Source organism: Strix uralensis, chromosome Z, assembly GCF_047716275.1.
Source record: "Strix uralensis isolate ZFMK-TIS-50842 chromosome Z, bStrUra1, whole genome shotgun sequence".
Taxonomy (NCBI): domain Eukaryota; kingdom Metazoa; phylum Chordata; class Aves; order Strigiformes; family Strigidae; genus Strix; species Strix uralensis.
Genome location: NC_134012.1, coordinates 11,455,054 through 11,469,805, shown reverse-complemented (window position 1 = coordinate 11,469,805; position 14,752 = coordinate 11,455,054). Strand labels below are relative to the sequence as shown.

Here is a 14,752-nt window from a genome sequence, read left to right as displayed (position 1 = left end):
AACTAGGTTAAACTGAGCACAGATGTGAACTTGTTCTTAGGCAGCAGAATAAATGTTCCCTTCACAGGACATTGCAGGGCAGCATAAGGGAAAATAAAGACCCTAGAACATAACCACAATCTTTTTTTCTCCCCATTATTACAGCAAGTCTCCATGACATATGAAAACACACTGCTAATAATGCATACAAAAGTGATTAAAAGCAATCTACCTCTAAGTTCAGTCAGAATGTCAAGTTTTTGCTCTAGAATTGCTTCAAGTTGGGTAGCGTAAGAATCCACATCATAGTCTACTTCTTCTGTCATCTCAATAAGAGCTTTCTCATCTTCCAGCCATCTAATAGTTTCCTAGGTAGAAGTTAAAAAAACCCAAATAAATACATTAGCAAAGTTTCAAGACAAAGAGCTGAATTTGACCTTTTCTCAAGATGACCACACTTTTACTGTCTTATCACCTCAATATAACATTGCAATCCTAAAATGAAACCTTATTCCTAAGTCAGCAAAATTGTATGTTGTCTACATTGTTTCTTAATTCCAGTGGTCATACCAGCAACAGGTAAACTCCAGCTACCCCAGTTCTCTTCAAGTTCAGAACATTAGGTGGTTGTAAAGCTACGAAACTCAGAAAACAGAATTTTATCTCACAGTTATGTCCCCCTAGGCGAGTATCAAACTTTGAAGTTAGGCTTCAATTTTAAGCATGGGCTGGTTGCCACTGACTATAATCATAGCGTCATTAGTACAGTCAAGGAGCCAATATAATTCTGTCCATAATGAAAACCAGTTTTGAGAGAAGCTGTGTAAAAGAAGAGCTATTTTAAGCTCACTATTGCATGAGCTAACTCCTCAGATAGATAAGAGTACAGTAAAGGTTGGTTAAAGCAGCCTTTTAAGCATCTTTGCACTCCAATTACCAAAAACAAAGAGGAAAAAAAAAAATTTTGCAGCAAAGAAGAATGCAACCAAAGCATAAAGCTTACAGAACCATGCGAAGCTGTGATCAGGAGAACTGATCCCATTGGAAATGCTTTGATTTAGAAAAAGAAAGCAGCTGACAGTTCTAGGCATGCTGGGCCTGAAGTACTAAAATTAAGTCTTTCCCTCTGTGTTCAGTAGCCCAAGTAATATTGAAAATATAGTTCAAACCCCATGTATGGGGGGTTTGGTCAGGACAGATGGAGCTCACACTGGGATAGGGTTAATCTCATCTACTATTCCTGGGGGTGCTGATTGACAGCCAGCTGAACATGAGCCAGCAGTGTGCCCAGGTGGCCAAGAAGGCCAATGGCATCCTGGCTTGTATCAGAAATAGCGTGGCCAGCAGGGACAGGGAAGGGATCTTACCCCTGTACTTGGCACTGGTGAGGCCACACCTCAATGACTGTGTTCAGTTTTGGGCCCCTCACTACAAAAAGGCCATTGAATTACTCGAGCGTGTCCAGAGAAGGGCAACGAAGCTGGTGAAGGGTCTGGAGCACAGGTCGTACGAGGAGCGGCTGAGGGAACTGGGGTTGTTTAGTCTGGAGAAGAGGAGGCTGAGGGGAGACCTCATCGCCCTCTACAACTACCTGAAAGGAGGTTGCAGAGAGCTGGGGATGAGTCTCTTTAACCAAGTAACAAGCGATAGGACAAGAGGGAATGGCCTCAAGTTGTGCCAGGGAAGGTTTAGACTGGATATTAGGAAGTATTTCTTTACAGAACAGGTTGTTAGGCTTTGGAATGGGCTGCCCAGGGAGGTGGTGGAGTCCCCATCCCTGGACATGTTTAAGAGTCGGGTTGACATAGTGCTGAGGGATATGGTGTAGTTGGGATCTGTCAGTTCTAGGTTAACGGTTGGACTAGATGATCTTCAAGGTCCTTTCCAACCTAGATGATTCTGTGATTCTATATAAACTTGTACATCCAAGACACAAAGGAAGACCAATCCTCTAGAGCACGATTCATTCTCTTGATCTATTTCAGACATTTTTGTTAGGAAAGGATGTTTTGTATCAGCAGGTTCCAGGAGAGAGCTGATAGAAGACAACTTCTGCCTGGTACAGCTGGTAGATTTTGTACTGGTGCAGCCCACCTTCACCCACGGCTAATAAGCCATGCTGCAAATGAAGGGAGCTGAGGCTCAGCCACATTTCCTTCTAGTGACTGCTGGGAGGAGCAGTAATCTCCAGCAGAAGGCCAGACAGACACACAGAGGCAGTAACAGCTTAAACTAATGCAGCTTGTCTCTCCAGAAGTTGCAAGCATTAGGACATAGCTATGGCGTATAGCATATGACTACACTTCTGCATGTTTTACTTCAGGGCTAATGTTTTTCATAAGAACTGAATCTCTATACATCTGTTGTAAAATGTGTTATTTAGCATCCTACTGTATTACAAACACACATCAGTGTTCCATAAGATAAATACCTAAATTGAGGAGATGTGTGTACTCCCTAGAGGTTTAACGCTCTGCTGTTCTCTTCCAGCAGATGTGCCAAACAGACAGCCTGCCTGGAGGTTATGAACAGAAGCAACTCACATTTCCATCTGAAAACTAGTAACTCATACTAATTACTACAATTTATTTCATGAATGTAGAAGGCTCCATGGCACTGACCAGCAATAACTGTCAAAGACCCTGACTAATAGCAATTGAAAACCTTTATGTATCTGTATAAAGGAAGTAAACAGGCAGTTAGAAATATATGTGTCTCTTCTGGATCTTGGTATCTCAGAGGGAGATGTCACAAAAGGGTACTCTGATGAGATACTTGGAAGGAGTACTGCAGTACCTTAGAGGGAGGTGACCAAACAGAAACGGTGCTGATAAAGACGTTACTATTAATTGCCAGCTCTGACGTAGGTATATTGGTATAGGTTAGACAGTGAAATTGAAAATTTCAAGACCCATCTGAACAAACTCCCTACAACTAGAAAAAAACCACTAATGCTGGAAAAGGAATACAACAGAAAATACAGTAAGAATAGTAAGAGAACAACTACTCTTCTTAGAATGAACACTGTCTATTTAGTAATGTTTGTTGAGAAGGAAAATTTTACTAAATGCCTGGGATGATATCACAATATGCTTCTCTTTCATCATGGGGACAAAGATTAGTGGTTATGGGGTCTGTCCCTATTTGTTTGCTACAATAGGCTTTGCATAAAAAACCAATTTAGAAATCTCCAACAGCAGCAGAATGACCAATCATATCCTGCATCTTCAACATGCACTTTCATTGGGAAAACCTGAATTCCTAGATTAGGATAAAACAAAGTAGAGCTCCATCTTTTACCTGGAAGACAGCCCTGTGGCCTTCTACTACTTGCTCTTCCATTTCTACCATTTGTGACACAGCTTCATGGAAAGTAAACAACTGCGGAGAAACTTCCTCTTCCTAAAAACAATAGTTACACTTGTTAGTCTGGAAAGAACTGTGGCTACAGAAAATATATTGAATGTGATCCATCTCATCACAGAACACAAAAAGAAATATGCATAAGGCAGAACCTGTCAAAAATAGAATTTAGTACTTCTAAGAAGAAAATCTCCAGAAATGAGTGGAGAGGGCAATAAATTCAAAAACTTCACAGAGTTAAATTTAATTCATATTCACTAAAAATTTCCAGCCTCTAATCCTAGTGAATACTGGAAAATGGAATATTCCACATTAAAAAAAAAAAAAAAAAGTTAAAATAGTGGGAAGAGGAAGTCACAAGGGAAGAATGCTAATTTCCAGCAGGTTTGAATGCCTACAGAAAACTCTGGTTTTCTGTCAGGGCTTTTTGTTGTGCATATCACAATAGACAGACAACTATTTTCAAAAAAAGACAACAGCAGTTACATTCAATAGATTTCAGGAAACCAAAATGAAATTAAACCTTTGGAAAAAAGCGGAATAAAAGTAAAGTGAGAAATCTAAAATGTACATAGCAATTAATACATTGGAAGAATGCACAGCATGGATTTACAAACTGGGGCAAATAGGGCTTCTTTAGAAATGAATAGTTAACAATCAAAAGCACTAGGTAGGCTGCAATTAATGTTTTAGCAAGACAGTATAGTTCCTTATACAATGCCTTTGAAATCTTCTTAAAAATGTACTGTAAAGCTTAATTTAATTTCACATGAACAATAAAAAAATATGATACAAAAGGATATCTGGCTGGAAGAACTGTCCAGTGGAAGCTCTAGGAATCAGTAGCATATTCTTATAAAATAGTACTGGAGTCACTCAGGTGAGAAATACAGCAGCCACCATGAAGAGGTGTCTGAGAAGGCAGCCAGTCTTGCAAAAAATAAGTTAGGATAGTAAGGAGTCTTCTCTTGTCTTTCATCAGCATTTTCACAAATCCAGTTTCAATCCCTGTTGTACATTTGAGGAACCAGGACTAGAGCCAAAAATAAGCAATGAGGGGAAAATGCCCTTTAGAAGATGTTTCTCAGCTCCCCACTCCTGCAGCCCAGGGAGACATGCTGGGAACATGATGCGGCTCTCTCCCAAACAATGCACTGGGGTTCCACCCCATGAGAATCAGGATGTTGGGAAGAGGAACGATGGGAAGCCATATTTCTAAATGCAAAGAAAGGCAAACTCACTTGAAATGGGTGTTGCATGCAGGGAAAATAATGCTCAATAGCACAAGAGTGTTAAGTAAAACAGATGAGTGTCCCAGGATACTTCTAACTGCCTAAAAATACACAAAGCGATACTGGAAAAAAATGCACACTAAAGAAAGCCAGAGCCTAGAGCAGACCCTGCCTAGACATTAAAAGCCCTAATCAGTAAGGAAGATAAAAGACAAGTAAAACATTCTCCTCTCAACCCTTCAAGAAATGTTTTTGGTTTTGTTTTTTTTTTTTTTATGGAAACGAACACAATACCATGAAGTGAAAAAATGAAGAGGCATGCTGTATTTACTTAATGATCTTGCTAACAGGCTATAAATATACATTACTCTGGATTTGTTCTGCCACTGTATTTATCATCAACTCTTTCCATGTAATGCTATAAAACACTCACGTTTTGTTCACAAAGCAGTTTGAGATCATCTCTCTGAGGAGAGCTCCCCACACCCCACTGTGTCTCCAGATCATCTATCTGATTGGAAGCATGGTGTACAATGGGACGGATATCTCCTGCAGCACTAGGATCGACCGTCAGCTCCTTCACCCTACAAGCAGAAAATATGTCATTTGTAAATCAGTAGACTCCTGTGCAAAAGAGTCACAACCAAAAATAAAGCTCCATGGATTTATATGCAATTAATTCATTTAATAAAGATGATAATGTCAGCTTCAAAAATTTAATGTACTTTCAGTGGCAAAAAGATGTTAGTCCAACTCCTAAAAAGCATGGACCATTGAATTTCAACTACTTGCAGGTGGATCACAGTCCATCTTCTAGCAAGAAACATTTTCTGATTGAAATCTTACTAATTAACAGTTATGAGGGCAAAAATCTCCAAACGCTCAATATCAACTCCTTAACAGTGAGTAGTATTTGAGAGAAAAGTTCACTCTGCACCCTAAATCTGACCATCTTTCTTTTTCTATGCACTCAATTGTGCTTTAAAGAAGTTAGCCAATCAGTACCCCATTAGCTGCTATAAGCAAATCCTCCATTCTGTAGAAAATAATCATTTGCAACCAAATATCTCAGAGAATTAATAGATCCTTTAATTAAGTTAATTTCAAAGGTGAAAATATCTTATTAAAATGTTAAGCTCTTGCAGCATGCAAATAGTTTAAAAGATTGATAATGCTTCTGTTAAAAAAAAAAAAAGCCCATTTAAAAGCAAGTTTATGAAACAGACACACCCAAGTCTGCAAGTATAGCAAGTTTTAGAACATATTCTTCATTTTTTAAAGGGAAAAATGTTTCTTCAAGTAGCACTTATTTACTACAAAGGAAACTGTTTTTCATTATCTTCAGAGTGATGAAAATTGTTTCTTTTTTAATTAGAGATATTCAAATTACCCTAAACACAGACTTGCCAGATTTGGTCCACTAAATGTACAAAGGTGACATCACCATTTTTAAAAAAAATGTATGAAGGAAACTAGCAAGCCTGGATACGGAGTGTGGATATTTAAGGAGGGTGAACAGAATACTGGGAAGATGATTGCAGATCATGCAGAACCATCACCTGCCAAACAAAATAAAAACAAACTATGTGTGACTCAAGGCAAGGGGACTAATGAAAGGTTGGTCTGTAAAATTACATAGCCAAAAAGAAAACTTAAAAATAAAGATTCCATGTATAGAATGAAGTAGACCTGGTGATTGAAGGAGAAAAGTCGTCATACTCATAGGAAGGAGAGAGATCAGAGCGACTGCCACTACCCTGTGAGAAGGGAATGTCCGAAGGACTAATTCCAAATTCCTTTACTCTGCAGCAGCAAAATACAGCAGCAAATTAAAAGAAAATGTTTTCATAAACATGGTTAAAATGACAACTTTTTGTTTAGTGAACTTCTTTAATAGTTTAACTATAAAATTATTTTTATATTAAAACATAAGTGTGCCAACATATTTAAACCTTCTGCAATCAGTTACAGATCACTAACAAGACTGAATACAACCAGTGCTGCTAATTTGCAGGGGTCTGTAATAGCAGTGTTTTCAGAAGAGTAATTCCAGATTTCAGTTCATGCAGTTAATGAAATTTGGTCTACATTCAAAATTCCACTAAATGGCTTCTTTTAAAATATCAAACCACTACAGCTACAAAATGTTAAATTCTGTTCTTCCCCCTGTCCTACACTGCACGCATGCAGGTGTCCAGCACCTAGAAACTAATTGTACTATGAAAATGATCTGTTGCTAGAAAAAACTAAAATACTACACAAAACACACAAAGCATCTTTACAGTGACAGGCATTTACTCCATCAACAACATACAAATTTAACACCAAGGGGAAGAAACAGTTTCAGTCCAACTATTTAGTATACTAGAAATAGTTGTTTAATTAGTTTCATAGTGTCTTTTTCTGGAGTGACTTCAGCAACGCATATTCTATATAAGGGGTAAAAGACCTAACGAGTCTTGATGAACGTGCAAGATCATTCGTTATGCTACTGTAAGCATGGGAGTAGATGCCTCCTTCTTACCAGGAAGGAAATCACACAGACTGGTCCAAGACAGGCAGATATGCTACTAGCTCCCTTGATCCAGACACAGAGACATATGGATATCAAGAGGAGTGGGCGGTAAGCCTTCCTTGCAGTCCTTTGTGCCCAATTAGTGACTGGCCGGAGTGCCCAGCCAAGCAGGAGCAGACAGGGTTCTGCCCTATCTTTCACTGGGGCAAGCAGACCACTAGATGGTAGCCTCTTCTGGCAAAACTAAGGTTTCTGATGGCCCAGAGGCGTGTCTGCCTCCTTTGTTCTCTGCAGCAAAGTGTAGAGGGTTCTCTGAGTCACAGATCTGACTGCAGGGACAGGCAGGATCCAATGATCCCGTCTCCAAAGACATTAAACGAAGCAGAACTGCAGAAGCAGAACTGCAGAAGCAGAACTGCAGAAGCAGAACTGCAGAAGCAGAACTGCAGAAGCAGAACTGCAGAAGCAGAACTGCAGAAGCAGAACTGCAGAAGCAGAACTGCAGAAGCAGAAGGCTCCTTTCACACTCACTGAAGAGAGACAAACACTTTCAGAGAGCAGTACAGGTCTCAGAGGTGCTGCATCAACCTCTGGAGGTGCTAATTTCTCTATACTGATCATAAAGTCACTGTTGGATTAACTGACTCTTTACTTAGGGATCTCAGATATTGGCCTGAAGTTGGGAAGTAAAAAAATTTCATATATATGTGTGAAACAGACTGGCAACTGCATGCAATTCCACCAAGGGATGGGGGGGGAGGGGGGGGAAAAATCATATTGCAGAAAGGTATTACAGCTAACACCCCAGGGAATCACCACAAATACTGACTACCCCAAATGCAAGAGATGGTGCCTCCAGCGCAGGGGCAAAACTAAGTGGCATCTCCCACATTCCTCACAATCCATATTATACATCTCTGGATAATGGCTTAAATGTAGATTCTATTGTAACAGTTGTAAAAAGTGACAATTTACATTAAATGTGAGCCTGGATCAGTAATTTGGTTTTCATCTTATTGAGAAATGCAAGTATGATAAAATTATTCAATTAGCTCAAGTAATTATACATCATGGAACAACACTGGCAAACGTCAGTGATCAACAGCTGGTATGGCTATAAGCAATAATATTTTCCATACCTATTTGCGTATCTCAGTGTATTTAGAGTGTTTTCACATGATGCCATCCCTGGAGAAATTGTAGCGATCTAGAAAAAAAACAAGCCACACATTAATAAATCACTTTGTACAGACGAAAGGGTAGATGAATTCAAATTAACTTTAATTTTTTTTCATCTCCAGCTTCATTTGAGATCTTCCACAAAAACTGTCTACTACGTACAGCTGTCCTTTTACAATGACATCTCAAGGAAACAGATGTCAAGTGCAAACTTCAATTTAATTTTTTTAACCACACCTGGAACATTAAGAATTCATAGAAATTCGGTCAATTTCCCCCATCTTACTGTCTTGGTAACACCGTATGTAAATGCAAAACTATAGAAAATAAAGACTTCTTGAAAAGGGAAATATGCAACTCAGTAGAAAGTAAATCTAATGTAGCCTGCAAACAATTACCTGGGAGGTTTTTTTATATATATTTTTGTAGGCTGTTCTCTGTTCAAGCAGACTGTATACTGATTTGAGAGATCTATTTTGGTCACAGTCCAAAACTGTGCTTAATAATATTAAGGATAAGCATGTGTTTAACTATTTTCCTAAGAAAAGATTTTTTTTTCTCAATTAGAAGTTATCTGTAAACAATACTTGATAACTAACTTATTATGGCATTCTCATACATTTAAAAGCTAAAAAATGTTACAACTCTATGAGAAGAGTAAAAATTAAATAAAAAAGCTTCACCAAAACAAAGACAGCTTGTTAGCACTTCAAGGAGGTAAGGGCGATGGTGAGAACTTCATGAAATATTCACAATATTCTATGTACAGAGAGTTAATTTCCAAGAGGCTAACTTTTCAAACTTCCTTCAGCAGTGTGGATACACTAGCTAGAGATGCACAATTTAGGTTTTTGATCCTGCATAAGATTTATGAAGTTACAGAATCACAGAATAGTTTGGGTTGGAAGGGACCTTTAAAGGTCACCTAGTCCAACACCCCTGCAGTGAGCATGAACATCTTCAACTAGATCAGGTAAGTCTCAGTGGGAAAGAAAACAACCCTATCTCTTCATCAGAAAGCTAAATAAAATAAAAAGATCAATAAAAATATACTATTTCACCACCATTTTCAAATCAGAACCATACCTAACAACTAAAGGGAAGACTAGGCTGTCCTAACACCATAGGTTTCATGTTGTGGTCTGCAGACTTCTCTGGCCTCTAAAATAAATAATTCCAAGGAGTCTGTGAAAAGTAACCAACACAAACAAGCCTAGTAATCAGTGTCTACTGCAGAGAGTCTGCGTTTCTATACAGAGAAATGTTAAGGATGCACAAATAAAATGACTGGACATCAGTGCTTTTATCTGTTTTTCAGACTGATGCAAATGCACATTTGTACAACTATTCATCTTATCTATCCAAACTACTTCCCTCCTCAACAGCCTAGAGAATATTCTGATGCCTTTGATACCAACTTTAAATTTGTCTTTGTGATTTTGAGATTGTAACTCATCACTGTACTTCCAGTCTACACCACCTTTTCCAAACTTCTTAGCCAACAAGCAATACTCTCATATAATTAAGACATTATTAAAAACAAACAAACAAACTTCTCAAGCTAGAGTGTTTCTAGTTAGGTGCCTAGCTAGAAAACTAGAATAAGAAAGGCCAGTAAAAACTGAGAAGGGAGCAAGTTAATTGAAATACCTCTGCTGAAACTCTCACTCCACATACAGTGTCAGGTAGTGGATAAACTTAAGTCCAACACACTGCCAGTAGCAAGCGACTAGTTTTAAACATAAAAGCCTAAATTCCCAGTGTCTTTTCTTCTTGTAATTGTTACAACAAACAGTTAACCAAATCAACTTACCATACAGGTACGGGAGTTTTCTCCTATGAATGAATCTCTTAGCACCTGAGTAAGTTTACTTGCTCTGAAGGGTGTATGAGGTTTATTTCGGCCTAAGGCTCTAATGCACTCCTGAAAGAACAAACAGGTTTCTGCATTTTTCTTTAACATGGGTTGAATAAATATAATATAAATGCAATTCAAAACCAGAAAATACATGCCTTAGTTATGCTGCTGTCCTCTAAAATATCATTAAAATTTACCATTAAAGTTTGGATTTGAGAAGTGTTAGGCTTTTACCTCTCATTAAATTCAGTTGAGAGGTAAGAACTTAGAAAGGATTTAGGAGCCTAAAAACCTTCTGAATCTCATCCAAAATGTTTACATCTGTTGTATCCAATAACAACAACAAAACAAACAAACAAAAAAAATCAGTGTTGATGTTAAATGTCCAGACTAGCAATTATTTCTGATTATCAGGTGCAAAAGCCTGAATGATCTATAACCTCCGCCAGCAGAAGCAGCGGGGACAGGGACACATGTTAACTCTATCAGTTAAAAGCAGTAGCCTTGATTCTGGCTCTACCACTGACATTCTTTACAGCTCAGAAGAAAACAAACTTTCTGAAAGCTTCCACTTGGAGGTCACAAACCTAGGAATCATAGCTCTCTATTGATGTACTCAGTATTGGAAGACACTTGAAAATGTACGTCATTCCCTGTTTTAAAATATTCTTCACGTGGAGAAACAGGGAAAAGGTCTCCTCTTTCACTCACAAGGGTATGGGGCTAAACTAATATTTGCAATTGGTTGGAGAGTTCCAGTGAGAAATGCTGTACAGATGTAAATATTATGAAATTATTACAGAAGTTTCAGCAGCAACTAAGCACAACAGTGCAAACCAAGATCACACTAATCTGAACATCACTTCTGCCAACTCGGAGCTCTAAGCTCAGCTAATAAATTACTTCTTACACAAAGGAAGTTTAAATTTAAATTTATGTGGTGTTGTCATTGTCGTCGTCATATTTTGATCATTAATTCCAGTTTCTGGCTTTGCCTTAATACTTTGTGTACAGGCACCTCTTCAGATTCATGGCTTCCTTGGGTACAGTTTTAACACATCTACACACAGAAATTCTTCAAACAACCATACTTCAAAAGCTTTTCACATTAGAGCTTTGCTTTTAGCACCACTAACAGATGGAATGGCTTTTGTGTTACATGAATGGTTCTGCAGTAGTTCAGCTAATCCTACAGCTGCAGCCATATCCTTGTGGCCTTTTGAAATTTCCTAGAAACAGCTTCTTCCAAAAGCCAGGATAGAAAATGTGGGATGATAATCCAAGAAAGCACTGCAACTGTGAGACACCGTAAACCATAACTAAAACTGAGTTCAGCATAAGACTGCCATAATACAGAACAGAAAAAACACAAGGGCAAGTTGGCCTTAACTAAAGTGATTATTTACAAAACTTACCAGGTGGCTTTTATAGAATGGACACAACTCAGATAAACAGAAAGACTGAAGCTTGTTGAATGTGAATTTCACATGCAAATGCTAAAAAGGACTCAATACTTATACGTAAGCAAGGCAGTGCATTCCTTGAATTTTTTGAATTTGTACATTAATACTATACTTACATAAGGAGAAAAACAGATTAGACAGGAAGAGGGGCAAGAGGTTTTCAGCAAGTGACATTAGAAACTAAAAACAGTAACAAATGTGTATGTTCAATTACTGATATGGCAACCAAGTTTAATTAAGATATTTTAAGTTACTATAACGATTCTTAGTTTGCTTACTCCTGAAAAATTAGAATTGGATTATCTCTTTAAGTAAAAATAGGAGGACACTGCCAGGTTCTAAGTTAATGTAGTTTTTAACTACTTTTGCTTTTCATCACAGCTCAGAAAACAAGGTAATGAAATGACAACACTACTTCCATGTAGAGACATTACAGAAATAACTTTCTGTACCAAAAATCTGAACGGGTTCAGACAGAACTGATATACAGATGCAATTAGCAAATCTTGGATTATCACCGAAGACCAGTCCTCTAAACATATGAGTTTAATTTGAACTTGACAATAATTTCAAGGGTCTTGAATACAAATGGAAAAAGCTGTGTAATGTTTTTGGGCATAAATGAAAAATGGAAAACTAACATACCATTGAGAAACTTGTAGCTTCTTGTACTGCTGTTTACACCTCTGCAAGACCTACACCTATTTTTATTTCCCCTTCCCCACTGCGTGGCTTAATCCCAACCAGAAGCTAAGCACCACACAGCTGCTTGCTCACTCCTACCCCCCCCCAGTAGAATGGGGAGAAGAACTGGAAAAAAGTAAAATCTCTGGGTTGAGATAAGAACAGTTTAATCATAGAACCATAGAATGGTTTGAGCTGGAAGGGACCTTAAAGATCATCTAGTTCCAACCCCCCTGCCATGGGCAGGGACACCTTCCACTAGACCAGGTTGCTCAAAGCCCCGTCCAACCTGGCCTTGGACACTTCCAGGGAGGGGGCATCTACAGCTTCTACGGGCAAGTTATTCCTGTGTCTCACCACCCTCACAGGAAAGAATCTATATCTATCTATATCTGAATCTGCCCTCTGTCAGTTTAAAACCATTACCCCTTGTCCTATCCCTACACTCCCTGATCAAGAGTCCCTCCCCATCTTTCCTGTAGCCCCCTTTAAGTACTGGAAGGCCGCTCTAAGGTCTCCCTGGAGCCTTCTCTTCCCCAGGCTGAACAACCCCAACTCTCTCAGCCTGTCCTCATAGGGGAGGTGCTCCAGCCCCACCATCATCTTCGTGGCCTCCTCTGGACCCACTTGAGCAGGTCCATGTCCTTCTTGTGCTGGGGGCCCCAGAGCTGGACACAGCACTGCAGGTGGGGTCTCACAAGAGAGGATTGGAGGGGGAGAATCACTTCCCTCGACCTGCTGGCCACAGTTCTCTTGATGCAGCCCAGGATACTGTTGGCTTCCTGGGCTGTGAGTACACATTCCTGGCTCATAGTCAGTTTTCCATCCACTACTACTCCCAAGTCCTTCTCCACAGGGCTGCTCTCAATCCACGGATCACTCAGCCTGTATTTGTGCTTGGGATTGCCCCGACCCAGGTGCAGGACCTTGCACTTGGCCTTGTTGAAGCCTTTATGAGGTTTGAACGGGACCACCCCTCCAGCCCATCCAGGTCCCTCTGAATGGCATCCCTTTCTCCATAACTAAAATGAAATAAAATACAATAATAACACTACTGTATTTTTATTACTATTAATAATTGCAATGAAAGGAATATAATAAGAAAGAGAGAGAATATAAAACCCCCAAAAACCCAAGTGTTGCACAATGCAATTTCTCATCACTTGCTGACCGATGCTCGAGCAGTGATCCACTTCCCCCAGTCCACTCCCCCCAGTTTCTATACTGAGCATGATGTTCTGTGGTATAGAATACCCCTTTGACTAGTTTGGGTCACCTGTCCTGGCCATGCACCCTCTCAGCTTCTTGTGCACCTGCTTGCTGGCCAAGCATGGGAAACTGAAACATCCCTAACTTAGGACAAACTCTACACAGCAACAGCTAAAACAACAGTGTGTTACCAACATGAGTCTCACACTAAATTCAAAACACCAGCTACTAGGAAGAAAATTAACTCTATCCCAGCTGAAACCAGGACACCCATATAATTTAGATCACAACCACTAGTTCGGCAGGCAGAACCTCTCACTATAATTAAAAAGACAAGTTGTATGAAAATGAACTGAGTATGTCATATGAGGATTGCATTGAAGGCACCAGGCAGTACAAAATCAACAAGCATATGGAAAAAAAAAACCCCAAGAACAAACCAGCTTTATTCAGTTACATTTCGAAACAAACGATAATGTCAACACAATGTTGCCTGCATTATTTACTTTGATGATAAATCAAAACAGGCCACAGTTTTGGAACTGTTGCTTGCAATTTTTCAACATGACATACAATTCTGTAATGATGCATTGTAAATTACAATTTTGTGGTGTTTTGTGAGATCTGCTTATAGACAGATAAAAGTCTCCTCTCAAGTTTATACAGAGAATGAAAAAGTAAGCACAGTGATTTTGGGGTTCAGATTCTTTATATAAAACCACAGTGCTGGTGGAGTAGTAAACCCAAGCAAAACTAACCAACAACAGAGATAAGTTCCGAGACATTCAAAACTACAGTTTGCCCAGTTGAGACCAAAAACTTACTTTTCCCGTTTAGACTGAATCCCTTCCGAGCGTTATAAAACAAACAAAAAAAAGGCATATGAATATTTAAGTAATATTTCTTAGCTCTCCTGATGTGTCCTGGCTTAATGTATGAAAATCTGTGTCGTGGTTTAAACCCGGCTGGCGGACAAACACAACTCAGCTGCTCGCTCACCCTCCCCCGCCCCAGGGGGTGGCAGAAAGGATTGGAGGGGTAAAGGTAAGGAGACTCGTAGGTTGAGATGAAAACAATTCAATAACTGAAGTAAAATTAAAATAATAATGGTAATAATAGTAATAATAGAATACACAAACAAGCAATGCACAATTCAATTGCTTACCACGCACCTACTGATGCCCAGGCCATTCCCGGCTAACAGTTCTGGAGGAGAGAAGATCCCAGAAGAGACCCCACCCCCAACTTCCTGGCCCACTCTCCTCTGAGT

At 39.2% G+C, this 14,752-nt stretch overlaps 1 protein-coding gene across 5 annotated transcripts in view; it reads right to left on the bottom strand.

Moving 5' to 3' along the window:
* Window positions 1–14,752, bottom strand: part of KIF2A (kinesin family member 2A) — a 58,362-nt gene that overhangs the window by 3,384 nt on the left and 40,226 nt on the right. For 2 of the 5 annotated variants that reach the window (XM_074857192.1, XM_074857194.1), the window contains exons 15-20: window positions 10,082–10,192; window positions 8,229–8,296; window positions 6,264–6,377; window positions 5,008–5,158; window positions 3,280–3,381; window positions 212–347 (exon numbers count right to left, since the gene is read on the bottom strand). In XM_074857192.1, the coding sequence (XP_074713293.1) occupies window positions 212–347; window positions 3,280–3,381; window positions 5,008–5,158; window positions 6,264–6,377; window positions 8,229–8,296; window positions 10,082–10,192 (682 nt within the window). The remainder of the gene's footprint in view (window positions 1–211; window positions 348–3,279; window positions 3,382–5,007; window positions 5,159–6,263; window positions 6,378–8,228; window positions 8,297–10,081; window positions 10,193–14,752) is intronic. The other 3 variants (XM_074857195.1, XM_074857196.1, XM_074857193.1) reach the window with 2 other exon arrangements.